Source organism: Heteronotia binoei, chromosome 1 (assembly GCF_032191835.1).
Source record: "Heteronotia binoei isolate CCM8104 ecotype False Entrance Well chromosome 1, APGP_CSIRO_Hbin_v1, whole genome shotgun sequence".
NCBI lineage: Eukaryota > Metazoa > Chordata > Lepidosauria > Squamata > Gekkonidae > Heteronotia > Heteronotia binoei.
Window position 1 is genome coordinate 222,587,236 of NC_083223.1, and position 12,879 is coordinate 222,600,114.

The 12,879-nt window shown below is 42.6% G+C and overlaps 1 protein-coding gene across 1 annotated transcript in view; it reads right to left on the bottom strand.

Moving 5' to 3' along the window:
* Window positions 1-6,755: 6,755 nt before the first annotated feature.
* ZC3H6 (zinc finger CCCH-type containing 6) overlaps window positions 6,756-12,879 on the bottom strand; it is a 28,091-nt gene continuing 21,967 nt past the window's right edge. The window contains exons 10-12 of the mRNA XM_060248234.1: window positions 12,266-12,726; window positions 11,488-11,730; window positions 6,756-9,099 (exon numbers count right to left, since the gene is read on the bottom strand). Of these exons, the coding sequence (XP_060104217.1) occupies window positions 7,613-9,099; window positions 11,488-11,730; window positions 12,266-12,726 (2,191 nt within the window). The 3' untranslated portion in view covers window positions 6,756-7,612. The remainder of the gene's footprint in view (window positions 9,100-11,487; window positions 11,731-12,265; window positions 12,727-12,879) is intronic.

Genomic DNA, 12,879 nt, shown 5'->3' on the forward strand with positions numbered 1-12,879 from the left:
AAAGAAAAAGAAAGCCGCTGCCACTAAAAACTATCTCCTCCTCCTCTTTGACTTCACTCCGTTCGCTCTTCTGACACTGCCGTCTTGCACTTTCCTCTCCTCCACCTCTTTTCTTCACACTCCTTCTCCTTTCTCCTATCTTACTTCCCCTCTTTATACTCAGTTCACTTCAGTTCTTATTCTTTCAGACTTAGTCAGTAAATAGCTCCCCCCCTCCTTCCAATTCTTCTTCTCACCCCCGCCTCCAAACTGTCAGTGTAAAAACACCCAGAGATTATCTGGGAATGAAGGCAGTTGAATGTAGTATAGGATTGCCAGGTCCCTCAGATCTAGTGGCAGGGCATGGGGTGTGAACTTACCAGGAGCAAAGAAGAATGCCAAAAATAGACGTGATGTGCCTATGTGACCCAGAAGTGATTAGGCATGTCAAGGACATCAGGGGGGGATGCTCTGGTTTTGGGGCAAAACTCTATGGTAGAATTAGCTTCTACCATAGAGTTTCGCCCAAAAATCAGAGCATCGCAAACCCCCCACATCACTTCTGGTTCATATAGGCATATTGTGCTTAATTTCCACATCCTTCCCTGTTTGTGGTGGGCAATTGCCCTCTTGGTGCAGAGTGGTAAAGCTGCAGTACTGCAGTCGGAACCCTCTGCTCACGACCTGAGTTCGATCCCAATGGAAGCTGGTTCAGGTAGCCGGCTCAGCTTGACTCAGCCTTCCATCCTTCCCAGGTCGGTCAAATGAGTCCCCAGCTTGCTGGGGGGAAAGTGTAGATGACTGGGGAAGGCAATGGCAAACCATCCCGTAAAAAGTCTGCCGTGAAAACGTTGTGAAAGCAACGTCACCCCAGAGTCGAAAACAACTGGTGCTTGCACAGGGGACTACCTTTGCCTTTTAAAATTGCCCTCTGGCAACATCTGGCGGAGAGGTGAGGCCCAAAAGTGGGGGATTTGCACCAATGTTCCCTCTAAGCCGTGAAGTAAATTGATGGTGCGGTTTCATTTGCAATACTGTGTACAATTCTGGTCACTGCACCTCAAAAAGGATATTAGAGCATTCAATGAAATTGCTGAGCAGTCGGGTTAGAACGGATAAAAGGAAGTCCTTCTTCACCCAAAGGATGATTAACATGTGGAATTCACTGCCACAAGACGTGGTGGTGGCTACAAGCATAGCCAGCTTCAAGAGCGGTTTGGATAACTATATGGAGCAGAGGTCCATCAGCGGCTATTAGCTGCAGCATATTATTGGAACTGTCTGGGGCAGTGATCCTCTGTATTCTTGGTGGTTGTGTGTGTGTGGGGGGCAAAGTGGAAGGGCTTCTAGCCCTAATTGTGAACCTCCTTTTTTGGCCACTGTGTGACACAGAGTGTTGGACTGGATGGGCCATTGGCCTGATCCAACATGACTTCTCTTATGTTCTTATGTGACCAGAGTGTTGGACTGGATGGGCCATTGGCCTTATCCAACATAGCTTCTCTTATGTTCTTATGTCTGGGGCAGTGATGCTCTGTATTCTTGGTGCTTGGTGGGGCATAGTGGGAGGGCTTCTGGAGTCCTGGCCCCACCGATGGACCTCCTGAAGGCACCTGGGGTTTTTGGCCACTGTGTGACACAGAATGTTGGACTGGATGGGCCATTGGCCTGATCCAACATGGCTTCTCTTATGTGACACAGAGTGTTGGACTGGATGGGCCATTGGCCTGATCCAACATGGCTTCTCTTATGCTCTAAACCTCCAAGCACTTCCTTGCGTTCCTTCAGCCACTTTCCAGCCTCTTCTTTCTTAATGTCTCTCCGTCTCGCACCGTCTTCCACCTTCTCAGCCGTCTCTTTAGCGCCAACAAGCAAACCTTCTGTTTTAATCTCCCTTCACTCCAACTCGCCCAGTAAATTCCTCACCGCCATGCATCTCGAATCCTTCCTCCCCTTCCTCTTCGCCATTCCTTCCGTTCTCTCCGCCCGTCTCACCGCTATTCTTTCCGTTTGCCCCGACCGTCTCACCAGCACTCCTCTGCACCGACGTCTCCACCAATCAGCTGTAAGTTTCCTTTTAGTTCTTATCAAAATATGGTTATTCTATAATAATAATAATAATAAATTTATTTTTATATCCCGCCCTCCCCCGCCAAAGGCGGGCTCAGGGCGGCTTACAGACATGGCATTCCATGATTCAAATAAAACAATATACACAACAATTTAATATAATCAGTTACATAAATAATTAAGTAAAATAGATAAAATAGATGCTATAAATACTATAAGTTATGATATCCACAAGATGGCTAGGTAACTACACGTCAATTTAGCCGGGTTCTGTTTCAAAGGCAAGCTGGAAAAGAAATGTTTCGCAAGCCCTGCGGAATTGGTTCAGGTCCCGCAGGGCTCGTATCATCTCTGGAAGATGGTTCCACCATCAAGGGGCCATTACGGAGAAGGCTTGCTCCCTGGTAGTCTTCAGTCTAGCCTCTCTTGGCCCAGGGATTGTTAGCAGATTTTGAGAACTGGATCTCAGTGCTCTCTGGGGGATATATGGGGAGAGGTGGTCCCTTAGGTAGGCAGGTCCTCGGCCATATAGAGCTTTAAAGGTAATGACCAGCACTTTATAGCGAACACGGTACACAACCAGCAGCCAGTGCAGATCCCGCAGCCCAGGCCGCACGTGTTCCCACCGTGGTAGTCCCATTAGCAGCCTGGCCGCCGCGTTATGGACTACCTGAAGTTTCCGTGTTCGGTATAAGGGCAGCTCCATGTAGAGGGCATTGCAGTAGTCTAATCTCGAGGTGACAGTTGCGTGGATCACAGTTGCTAGGTCGCTGCGCTCCAAGAAGGGAGCCAACTGCCTCGCCCTCTTGAGATGAAAGAAGGCGGATCTAGCAGTGGCAGCTATCTGGCCTCCATTGATAAGGAGGATTCCAGTAGCACTCCTAGGCTCTTGACTTTGCGCACTGGTATCAGTGGCGCACCGTCAAAAGTCGGTAGGGTAATCTCCCCTCCCGGTCCGCCGCGGCCCACGCAAAGGACCTCAGTCTTCGCCGGATTCAACTTCAGCCCGCTCAGCCTGAGCCAGTCAGCCACGGCTTGCAACGCCCGGTCCAAATTCTATGGTTGATAGTAGTCGCTTGTATCTTCTGTGTCCCTTTTTCCGGCAGCCCAGTTAGTGCTATAAGCACTTGCAGCCTCGGCTCAGAGATTCAGCAGAGCCTGGGGAAAGAAGCCTCTGCTGCTCCCCCGTGCCTCTGCTCGCTCTCCCAGCTTTGGGATGTCTTCCGGCACCCCTCTAAAGGGTACCCGCAAACGTGGGCCCCCTCTAAGATCTGCAAACTCGAAGCGCCTCCTTTAGCTATAGGAGTCCGCTCCCTTCACTGCGCCATCTTTCCGGAAGCTCCTCCCAGACCCAAGTTCTTGCTGTGGAAGCTGACTGTGTGATTTCAGACCAGTCAGACTTTTATCCTAACCAATTCCAATTCCAACTTATTAAGGTCAATTGACCAGCAATAACAATTTACAAAATCTCATAGTCACAGACCACAGTATCTGATTATATAAAAACATTTTCATTTTCAAATTCCACCAATGTTAAGCCTTTAAAACACTGTCTCTTTGTTAAAAACTTCTGCTTATTCATGGCTAAAAAACGATATTTTGCTATTGCCTAAGTTACAGACTTCTTAGTATCTTCCAATAAGTATTTCAGTAGCATGACATCTACAAATTTCAGATAATTGTCCAAAAGTTTAAATTTCGAGAGTAATGGAAAAATTAACTGATGTCTCTCTCTGGAATAAAGCTCACAATGTAAAAGAATGTGAGTGACAGTTTCAACTTCCTTTTCTGAGCATACACAGCATCTTTGGTGGATAGGCCAGTGAAAAAAACCTTCTTTGCAATACATTAGAAGAGAGGGCATCAAAATTTGCCCTGGAAAAGGCCCATCTATACTTTTCATATGTGACATTAGATAGATATGAGGCTGCAGAAAATCCAAGATTTTAACTTGCTATACATGCTAAGAGTACTTCATCAAATTGGGGAGAGAATGATGTAAGCTGTTTTGATCCTCACTGTGGAGAAAGACTGTACCTTTCCTAGGTAGAGGCTGTGGGGGGTGGTGGTGATAGAAAGCTGAAATCAGAGTTTGTTGATTGACCGGGGAAGGAGATAGAGCTGCCAAATCCAGGTTGGGCAATTCCTGGAGATTCGAGGAGTGGAGCCTGGAGAGGGTGGGGTTTGAGGAGGGGTGGGAGCTCAAACAGGTACAGTGCTTCCAAATCAGCCATTTCCTCCTGGGGAACCATTGCTGGCAATCTTCTGGTGAGGGCTGAATATCACTCAGAATTAAAACTGCTCTCAGATGGCAGAGATCAATTCTCCCAGAGAAAATAGTGGACTGTGTCATTATACCTTGCTGAGGTCGCTCCTGCTTTGGTTCCCATTGTGGAGACTGTCCTTTTCCTAGGTAGAGGCTGCAGGGAGGTGGTAGGAGATGGGAAGCTGAAGTCCAATCACTTCCCCTACAGAAAATGGCTGCCTTAAAGCACATACTCTATGGCATACCGTAACACAACCATGCCCAGCCAAAAAAAGATTATACCAAAAGCACACACTGATGCTAAAAGCTGCAAGGCCAAATATGACAGGAAACGGAGGTAACATTGCACTGCAGGCAAAAGAAATGCTGAGTTTCAGTGTGTGTGATCACTGTCATGGTATGCCACAGCAAATTGACACTTCAGTGCCCAAGGCCAGGGCACTTGCCTGGTGCCTTCTAGAGCCCATTGTATTTATTTTCACAATGTTTATATTCATCCTTGGTTATAAGGCCCCCCTTCCATTTCCTAAATGAGTCTTTTTTATTTCTTGAGTCCTTAGAAGGCTGTTTATGGAACCACCTTGGCTTCTTTAGGTTCCTACCATTTCCCCTCTTCATAGGAATCATTTGTGATTGTGCCTTCAATATTTCGGTTTTAAGAAACTCCTACTCTTGGACTCCAAAATGGGGCAGCTTGGAACAAACACCTCCCTGGGACTGAACAGGGATATTGGTTTCTTCTCATTACATATGCTAAACCTATTATCACCAAGAAGAGCTGTACATCTACTGTATTCCAATGTAGATGTGTATCAGAATGTCTGTGACATGCAATATAACAGAATAGAAATCTCTGCCAGAACTATTTTTAGAAAAGGCTGTTGTTTAACCCATACTGGAGAGGTATACATCCACTGTATTCTAATGTAGTATTTGAAACCAGTAGACTCCAGCTTCATTCTAAAGGAAAATGTTATTTTAACCCATGCTTTAAGAGATCAATGAAACATTACAATGGACTCTTAATTTATCTTCACAATTAAGAGACCTAATCACACTGACAGCAATCTCCAATTCCGACATTGCTTTTGCTGTTTTCTGCCCAGTCACCCCAAACTGATGAATACCATACCCCAACTAGTCATTCTTTTAATGTTACAAAGTTTCATTATTTTGCATACTAATTCACTGCCCACTCTCTCTATATGTAGGGCAGCTAATTCAATCCCATACTATTGTCTGATGAAGTGTGCTTTTAGCACACAAAAGCTTACATTCTCAATAAAACTTTGTTGGACTTAAAGGTGCTATTGGACTCCCAACTTTGTTCTACAGCAAACTGTAGTACAGGCCTTTTTGGGGGGAGGGAGAAAGCATGTTGTAAGCTCTTCTAAGTATCCATGGGGATAAATGTATGCCCACACTTGGAAGTTGGCTGGTTCTGCTCACAAGCAAACTAGAGCTTTGGCACCATTAAATGGTCCAACATGGAGAAAGGCATCAATAGTGGTATGATTTTTGGGTTGCCATTTAGAACAAGGAGAAAGCTTTGCTGCAGGTATAGTACTGTAAATCACTGGTGTTCCTGCCCACACTGAAAGCTGCTTTAGCATAATGGGATGGATCCAACCAACTTTTCTGCTCCTGAGAAAGGCAGCACCATTTTCACCATGAAAGGCAGCTGAGTAGCACGAGACCTTCATGTGCAAAAACAGCATGAGACAGGGTTGTAATCAAGAGAAAATGGGTAAGAGTGAAAAAAACTATCTAGATCAAACCATGTTTTGAATGTCTCTAGAAACGTATTAAAGCATTTGTCCACATTAATGGCCTTGATATAGAAGAGGGACTCACTATAAATGTTGCCACAAAAATTGTAAGTGCAGGTAGCCTTGCTGTGGGGGGAAGGGGGCATCCAGGTTGCTGCTCAGTTCTTTGCACCTCCAGTGAAAAAGTGGAGCAGAGAATAAAAGGGAGGTCTTACTAAGCTGGGTATAAACAGCCGTCAAGAGGAGCAGCACCCAGCTCCAAACTCAATAGGGAAAAAGGCAATGTTGTATAAAGCTTATGCTTTTTTTCTTTTAAATTTCAAGGGTAAATAAATGCCTCTACCAGTACAGTATAGGGTGTTTTGTTCAATCTAGATAATATATTTTAATTTTTTTTAAAACCAGTGAACTAGAAAGGTCTTAACTTTCCTGCAGTTTTCCTATATAAACAAATACAGCAATTAGCACAAAGGTGAGGCTATTACAGTCCTCTGTGAAATTCTCCTACCCCCTAAATTAAATGAAAGGAAATAAACACTACAGAATCTAAACCTTAAAGAAATTGCTTATCTATTTCAAATTGGCTCCACTATGGTCTCCAAAGTAGACTTCCCACCATTTAGCCACCACGTAGTGTATCAGCTTTGTCTAATCCATGAAAGGCTACACAGTTTCACTATTTTTTAATTTGTTAAAAATGTCATATAGGTACATGAATACAGGTTACTGTAGTTACATCAATACAAAAAAAGCAATACAAATTAAGTAGTTGAATACAAAAATACACTGAATACATGACCACCACAATGTGACATAGCACTAATTGAGAAGAGTGTATACATGAATAAAAAGGAAATACAGTGTTATACAGACAAATTTTGTGTTTTCAACTTTAACGGCAATGTTCTAATTATGTCCTTTGAATTTTCTTTTATATACAGAATAGAATAAAATACTTTAAAAAGTTGTTTTTAACAATACAGAATACAGTTTTAGGCTAAGAATATCGAATGCATGAATAAAAAATGATGCCTTGTGTCAAATGCTCAGAAAAGAACAATATTTTTATTTCAGTTAGCAGGTTTGGCTTGATAGATCAGATAATTGTCTTTAAATAGTGTCTCTCACAGTAATGTACATTATATTGCTTGAACCTATACAATCATACAAAAGTGGCAAACGTTCTCTAAATGTTGATTTTGAAAAGACAATTACACATATACAAGTCTTCAAATTGATTTCTTAATGATTATTTACAATGAAAGTGCTTCTCTCAGATCTAACATGATATACCTATTTTTTAAACCGATCCATGATCAGTCTCCCCAAAATGGGAAAATTATATTGAAAATACCAACTTGGCAAACACTATAGCATAATGTATTACTGCACGTGGTTCTGAAAATAGCAGCCCAAAAGTGTTTTCTAGTTATAATTTAAAAATAAATAAAGCATAGAGGTAAACCAGTTACAAAACTGCAGAATTCTGCATTATTCACAATGGTAAAAAGTCTTAATGAACAAACAACTAACAAAAAGGTGAAGCTGTTGGATCGAATGTCTTGAAAACCTCCTTTAGGGATTTGTCGTCTGATTCCCCACTTGTATCACTCTCCTGTGTCAGACTGATCTGCCCAGGCTGCCTCACTTGCCTCTGATCACTGTACTGTGGTCTGATTAACCCTGATAAAGCTTGGATAGGAAGATTGTGCACTGCTGGAGCAGCACTGGAGTGCTTTGCCTGAGATTTACTGATATTACCCACTTTGTCTGCATTGGCTTCTCCAAACATTTCCATATTTTTTTCCATGTTTGGTGATGTTTTTGTAGACAACTGTTCTTCTGAGAGAGTAGCTTCACTTTGGCCAGCATTTTTCAAAATACCCTTTTTCTGATTTTCTCCATTTTCCCCTGAATTAAGTGGAGAGGGGTCAGAAGAAGTATGATTTCTAGGATCATACAAACTAATGCCGCTAAGTATTGAGCTAGGGGTGCCCATTCTAGCACTAGAAGACGATAGCTTAGGTGCATATGGAGGCAATGCATCAGAGTCAGATTTAGAATTTGTGGCTTCTGAGGACTGTGATGTACCACTGCTAGATTTTGCTAACCTGGGGTCTGTTTTTGGAGGCAGAGAATCTTTCATTGTACCATGGTGAGAGTCTGTACTAGGCAGCCTGTGAAGTCTGGGATCAATATTTTTCTGCAAGCGAGGATCTCCTAGCTTGTTTGCAATGCTACCAGGATGTGAATCTGCAGAGTAGTCCAATGAGCTACTTCTATTTGCTAAATTTGTGTTATTTTTCGCTTTTGCTGCTAGTCTTGGGTCAGATGGGATGGGATCACTTTTGATACTGCGTAACTGATTAAATCTCTGGTCAGCTATAAGTGGAGGAAGGGGTAAGTTGATTGAAGATACTGGATCTTGCTTCGGCAAAGGTACTGGTAGTAAATCTTCAGGTGCCCATACAATATGCTTAGCAAAGTTGGGTTTGCTCAGGACAATATCCATTTTAATGTGGCTGAATTGTCTAAGCTGTGATCTTGGATCTCGTATTGTTACACCAGGTAAAGGTTCCAATGGTATTAGAAAGGCTCTCTCTCTCAGTTCTCGTTCTACTTCTTCATCATCTTCATCCAGGCCTTTTTGCACGACCTTGACACCAGGATGTGTGTGATGCGATTCCAGCTTTGCTCCACTAGCAGATGAACTTGTATGACTGCCTTCACTACTCTTTAAGATTCTAGGGTCTCGTGCAAGCCTTGGGTCCGAAGTTCCTGACTCCGAAAGTTTCCTGGCACTTGATCTTGAAGTTGATCTCAGCCTGGGATCAACAGCCTGACTTCCTGGACCTCTCTCTTTAGTAAGTCTTGGGTCAGTAGGCATAATACGCAACTGTTGTTCTGGGGACTGATTCCTAAAGGTCTCGCTTTGTTTCTTTAAGGTTTTTAGTATTGACTTAACACTGCTTCCTTCTTCTTCTTCACTACTGGAATACCAGTTTACGTTATCATCTGGAAAAGAAAATACATCATGAAAATTTTAGTAACTGTACCACTAAAAATAAGCAAATGTCTATAATCTTCATCATCACCAGCAAGACAAACTATTGTATCTCATGATGAACTTAGTCCCAAGGTTGTGAATCAAAAATCAGCAGAATGAAACCATGTGCAGATAAAGGAGCTGTTTCAACATGCTTAGGGGAATCCCCAAGTTTGCAAAACAACAACACTCTGACATTAAAAACCCCCCACATTAGAGGGTTCTATGCTTAAGAAAATAAAAACTGCCAAATCTGGCTCTATGGTGAGCTCCAAGCCTTCCCCCCCACCCCCACCAATCAGGTGGCTGGTGGTAGCGGGAATGGGCCTTGGGCTAAAATGCTTTCAGATCCAAGCCCTCCTTTGCCAACCAGCTCACCCTCCAATAAGTTCCCATCTAACTTGGGAAGGTGTAAAATAAAGAGGAAGCAGTGGTCTAGTGGGGAATGGGATTTTCCTACCCCAGGACTCCCTACAGGTCCATCATTTGCAGCTATTTGTGTGGTTTAAAAAGCAGCTGTTGGGATTGTGTCAGTGAGTTCTCCCCCACCATGCCTGTAAAGGTGGAAAAAATACCACCTCTCCAGCCAACTTAGGCAAGATGAAACAATCTAGAACATTTTGCTGTGTGTCCCCACTTGTCTAGTCCTAACAGGTTTCATGGAGTGCAATTTGGGGACATTTCTGCCAGCTATACAAAACCCAAACTGAACTTTTTTTCCCCTGTTGAAAATGTAAAAAAACTTGGTTGTGCCCAAAGACACAAACCTTTTCACATTGGGAAAAGGCAACAGCCCAAGATCTCTTGGCCTGTAGCCCTGCCTGAGAAGACCTAGAGGAAAGGAAAGGTCCCCTGTGCAAGCACCAGTCGTTTTCCACTCTGGGGTGACGTTGCTTTCACAATATTTTCACGGAAGACTTTTTACGGGGTGCTTTGCCATTGCCTTCCCAGTCTTTTACACTTCCCGCCCAGCAAGCTGGGTACTCATTTTACCAACCTCGGAAGGATGGAAGGCTGAGTAAACCTTGGGCTGGCTACCTGAATCCAGCTTCCGCTGGGATCGAACTCAGGTTGTGAGCAGAGAGTTCAAACCACAGTACTTCAGTACTGCTGCTTTACCACTCTGCGCCACCTTCCCTATTAGGAAAGGATAAAATATTCAGGGCTTTTAAAAACACAAAACGATATACACGTAGCCAGACAACAGGAGAGGTGGATTATATACTGTGATAAACTGTGATCAAGGCTATTTCCTTTGTAACAAGCAAGTACCTTTTGCTATCTATCAACAGAAGCACATCATACAAGATACAAACAGCAATAGCTCATTTATATTTACTCCTGTGAGCCTAAGTTGAAGCGTTACATCCAAATGCAGAGCGCTTTGCACACTAAAAGATATTACAGTACATTAACATGTAAAATGTTTCAGAAGAATCAAAAGCAAGCTAGACTTATGAAAACATTGTTGCCCACTAAGTTTCTCTCTTACCTTCTTCAAGCTATGCAGAATTCAGCAAAAGAAGGAAAAGGTGACTAAGGTATTTCTATACCAAGCACATCAGTTTTGAGTCAAACTACCTTCTCTCAATTCCTTTCTCTACTCTCACTCTACTATTTCAGAATTTCCTTTCCTTCCAACAGACAAATATCAAGGCAGGCTCTTGATATACAGTTTTGAACCCAAAGATTAACTCAATATTATAATCACCTGAGTGAGAAGAAAGCTTGGATTTGTAAACAACGAAGTCTAGCTTGGTCTTGATCTATTGGCTGGAGGGTGGGGTGGGGATCACTGCTCTTGTTTATATCATATTCAAGATAATGCCTGTGACTTGAACCACTGAGATATCTGAAATTTTCATACTGCAGAATCAGCAAAATCACCAGCAGCTCGTCCAGGGGAGTTTATTTAGTACCATACCCATTTTTTTGAATTAGAGGCAATTCTAATACATACCTTATGTAAATAGTAACTATTAAAAAGAACTATCAACTGTTTTGACTGCTACAATAAGCATAATTACAGTCACAAGTTGTAGGAAAGAATTAAATATTTGTTCTACAGACTGCAGAAACACAACCCCCCCCCCCCCCCCTTCTGAATCCTCAGGAACTGCAATGAAGAGAATAGAAGGTAGTGATGTAATCTCTACAATGGAATAGGTCACAGAAGCCTTCTTCCTCTGGCCCATCTGAGGCTAATTTTGCAATATGTGAAAGCGTATTGTAAAAAAATTATAAGGAAAATCAAAATAAGCAAAACTAAACTTAGAATGTCCAGAAGGTTTTAAGCAAGAGCACCTGCTTGTAAGCATAATATTACAGTGTATTTAAAGTGCAAAATCTGACAATACCTTCTTCTCTACTCAGCGTCCTTTGACACTGACTGCTCATCCTTTCTCCATCATCTTGCTGTTTTTGACTAAGCCTTACAAAAAGGGCTTTCTGCATTGCAGGAAGAAAATCTGGTACATTAATAGTTGAATTATGTCCTGCTGTAGGGGCACAGTCTGATTCATATTCATTCCCACTGTTATGTGAATCTGAAGAAATGTGGTGAGGCTGATGATCTGTAAATTCTCCGTGCCATGTACCATCTGCATTCAGTATTACAAATAATCAGTATTTATGTTGGAACATAAGCAAAAAACAACAACAACACATAATACTGAGCAACATAAATTACACTTGTTATTTCTCTTTACATCAATGCCATCTTTCAATATTTCCACTATTCTTTAGCATGACCAGCCAACACAACTCAGGGTGGAGCTATGTAGACTGCAGCAAGACTAGACTTTCAAAAGCTAGGATTGAGAGCAGGCTACCCCATATTCCAATTATTTCCTGGAAGAGTATCCTTTACTAGTTTTCCCTTAAAACTGAATAGGAGAAAGTAAAAGTACAGAGACACATAAGAGTGAGAACAAAACCTATGGTTTATAGCTTACTGGGTCCAGGAAGTCAGGGAGGAAAAAAATCTGTGTGCAGAAACACACTGCATCCTCAGCAGTCTGTGCAATCTACAAACCCACCTTCCATACACACCTTGTTATACTCCTCCTGATAGCCACAATAGTTTGTTAGCTACTACTTCCAAGCAAGGAATAAACTTTATATAAAAAAACTTACCACAGGTGTTATTATTTGTCTGGAAGTTATGCACAGCCTGGTGTGAATAATAATTGTCATAGAAATTGGCTGCATTTTCATAACCGATATTTGGCTGTCTTTCACTAGGTATTTGCTGATACGGTGGCCCAGGTGGGCAATGATTGTCTCTTGGCATGTTAGCCATATGCTCTTGAGCAGCTGCACAGCTGTATGATGCACCAAGCGGTGTTAAAGGAGGACCACCCTGTTGTCCATGCATAGGTCCACCAGCTTGACACTGTGGCCCTAAGAAAGTCGGAGGAACTGGCTGTAAAGGTGGACTCTGTGGCACTGCTGGACCTGTACAGGGATGCCCAGGAGAACCCGGTAATCCTGATGGTACACGATGTCCTGGGCTTGATTCTGCATTGTACATATGTGCATCATTCCCCTCAAACTCTGGCCCTGGTGGCGATGTGCTGTTATAGAAAGCTGGCGGGCTGCAAAACAGAATGAACAGGTTATAAACATTTTCCACAAATATAAAAAAATGCCATCTTCTATTCAAGAACCTAAAAAATGGCTTCCCACCTATTTCAAGATTACTTTATATCCAGAGACTATAACGTAACTTCTAATTATCTTGGCTTACA